This window comes from Gavialis gangeticus, unplaced genomic scaffold (genome assembly GCF_001723915.1).
Source record: "Gavialis gangeticus isolate Ggan-Ray unplaced genomic scaffold, GavGan_comp1, whole genome shotgun sequence".
Classification (NCBI taxonomy): domain Eukaryota; kingdom Metazoa; phylum Chordata; order Crocodylia; family Gavialidae; genus Gavialis; species Gavialis gangeticus.
Genome location: NW_017729028.1, coordinates 15,160,430 through 15,162,707, shown reverse-complemented (window position 1 = coordinate 15,162,707; position 2,278 = coordinate 15,160,430). Strand labels below are relative to the sequence as shown.

General features: G+C 51.8%; 1 protein-coding gene across 1 annotated transcript in view; it reads left to right on the top strand.

The window, feature by feature from the left end:
* Positions 1-2,008: 2,008 nt before the first annotated feature.
* The window catches only part of NBAS (neuroblastoma amplified sequence), a 457,208-nt gene continuing 456,938 nt past the window's right edge, over positions 2,009-2,278 (top strand). The window contains exon 1 of the mRNA XM_019520763.1: positions 2,009-2,141. Coding sequence (XP_019376308.1) covers positions 2,025-2,141 — 117 coding nt within the window. The 5' untranslated portion in view covers positions 2,009-2,024. The remainder of the gene's footprint in view (positions 2,142-2,278) is intronic.

Sequence of the window (2,278 nt, the reverse complement as noted above, 5' to 3'; positions counted from 1 at the left end):
CCCCCCCCCCCGGACCTCGGGCTGACCCCATCCCACGCCGGGGATACGGGAGCCTCTCTAAAATACCATCCATTTGGCTCCTACTGTTGTGAAAAGAGGCTGCTGCTAATTTATTTATTTTTTTAAGCTTTGGGAGTTGTAGCCGGGAGGGAGGGTTGGTTCCCATCACAGCCAGGAGAACTAGACACTGTTTTTTTTTCACCCCTTGGTGCCACCTGGCATCCACACAGGACATGACCAGGGCCGAGGAGTCAGAGCAATGCAGCGTGGAAGGAAGTACCTGGTGGCACTGGGAGAAGGGATGGCCCAGGCCCAAGGAATGCTCTGGGCCTGAACAGAAACCTGCATCATTTCTTGACCATAGTATTTTATCCTGGAATTGTGCAAGGGGTATATTTGTACAGGTTTTCAAGCGTGCAGCGCGGTGCCTTTGTTTCCTCTCTCACATGGCGTGAATGGTAACAGGGCTCTAAATAGGAATGAAACATGGCATGGAAGGACTCCTGAAGTATTTTCTTTCACGCCACCTTGCTCACTTCCTGTTCAGCTCACAGGCAGGGCTCCCGCCGGAGCTGTACCAGCCTCTAGAATTAGCCGCGAGTTCCAAAAATTGGGCAGAGCCTGCTGCGAGGAGCCTTCTGACCGGGGGCAGCACTAGCAAGGCTGTTGGATTTGCTCCGACTGCTCTTGTGGCTTGGATGCCCTTGTAGAGCTACTGGGATTGGGACCTGTGGTTCCAAAGGAGAAAAGTGCTGCAGACCTTGTGCATCTTTCTACTCATGCTCCCAGAGGTTTGCAGTGAGAGAGAGAGAGAGAGAGAACTGCAGTGTGCATCAGGAGGATGTTGAGTGCGTGTGTGTGTGTGATGGGGACTTTAACTATGCAGTGTGCATGTGCGTGTGCAGTTTCTTATCCATTTCTTCTAGTTCCCTAATCTTGGAAGAAGCAATCTGGGCTTATGGTAGAGGGTGCTATCTTTTATTGGACCAACAAGATTTTTTCCAAAAAAATTCTTTCATTGCAAGCTTTTGGGTACAAACACCTTTCATCTGGCATCACAGAAAAGATTGTAAAAGTTCTCTTGGGTAGAAATGACAGTTCGTATTTTATGGGATTTCACAGAGGAGTCTATCGATGGAAAGTGCCTCTGAGCATACAGTTCTTAACTGGTGAAACATCTCTCAGCTCCCCTCTGATGCTGTGTTACTATGCAAATTACCTTGGACCAAAGCAGGAGCAATATCTCAGGTTGCAGGTGGTCACAGTTGCTTCCTGCTTGGGAAATTATGAAGATATCATTTTTTTAAAATCAGCTACAATTTGGTATCTTCCATATGTCAGGTATCCAGGTTGCAGCCATACTGGTCTAGAGGAAAAAACAATCCAGACTTGTAGTAGAGATGACATCTTTTATTAGACCAACAAGATTTTTGCAAAAAAGCCCAAATCTTTGTTTTTTCTAAATTTTTTTTTTTTGCAAAAATCCTGGTTTAATAAAAGATGTCATCTCTACTACAAGTCTAGATTGCTTTTACCTCTAGACCGATACGGCTGCAACCTGGATACCTGAACCTTGAAGACAAACTGCAGCACAGCGGAGAGGTCCTGGCATTCTCAATTATATATATTTTTTGCCGTGACCTAATAAAACGAGGCCGTTTGGACGCGTACAAAACACAAGTCCGGCACCGCCGAAACAGAAAAGGCCAGACGTGACATGGCACCACTGGAGTTTCCATTTAGATCTTGACAGCTTTCCAGTGTACACAGTCTTGGTTCAATCTACTCGCAGCATTACCCTTACGTGGCTGCTCTCCCGCTTTACGAGCTCACTCTGGCTTCTTCCGACTTCAGCACAACTTGCGCCACTGATTTGGCGCAGGTGCAAACCCTGCCCCCTGAGCCCAGAAGGGATCATCCTCCCTCCCTGGGCCACGTGGAAGGCGCCCCGCCTTCCGCGGAGGAGCGCGAAGTGAGCGCTCTGTCCGCTCGCGGCCGCCGTAGCAGGAGCGGGGCCGCGTAGTATGGCTGCGGCCGGAGGCGGCGAAGAGGGGGAGGAGGAGGTGGCAGCGGGCGGAGAGGAGAACATCCTCTACGACCTGCTCATCAACACCGAGTGGCCGCCGGAAGCCGAGGTGCAGGTCAGGCCGGGGCTGCGCACAGGGCTAGGGGCAGGGCTGCGGGCGGTGGGGGAGGGGCGGCCACGTCCAGCGCGGGGAGGGGGCGTGGCCCGCGGGGAGCCTGGTCCCGCCCCTCGGCTCCGGCTCCGGCCCCGGCC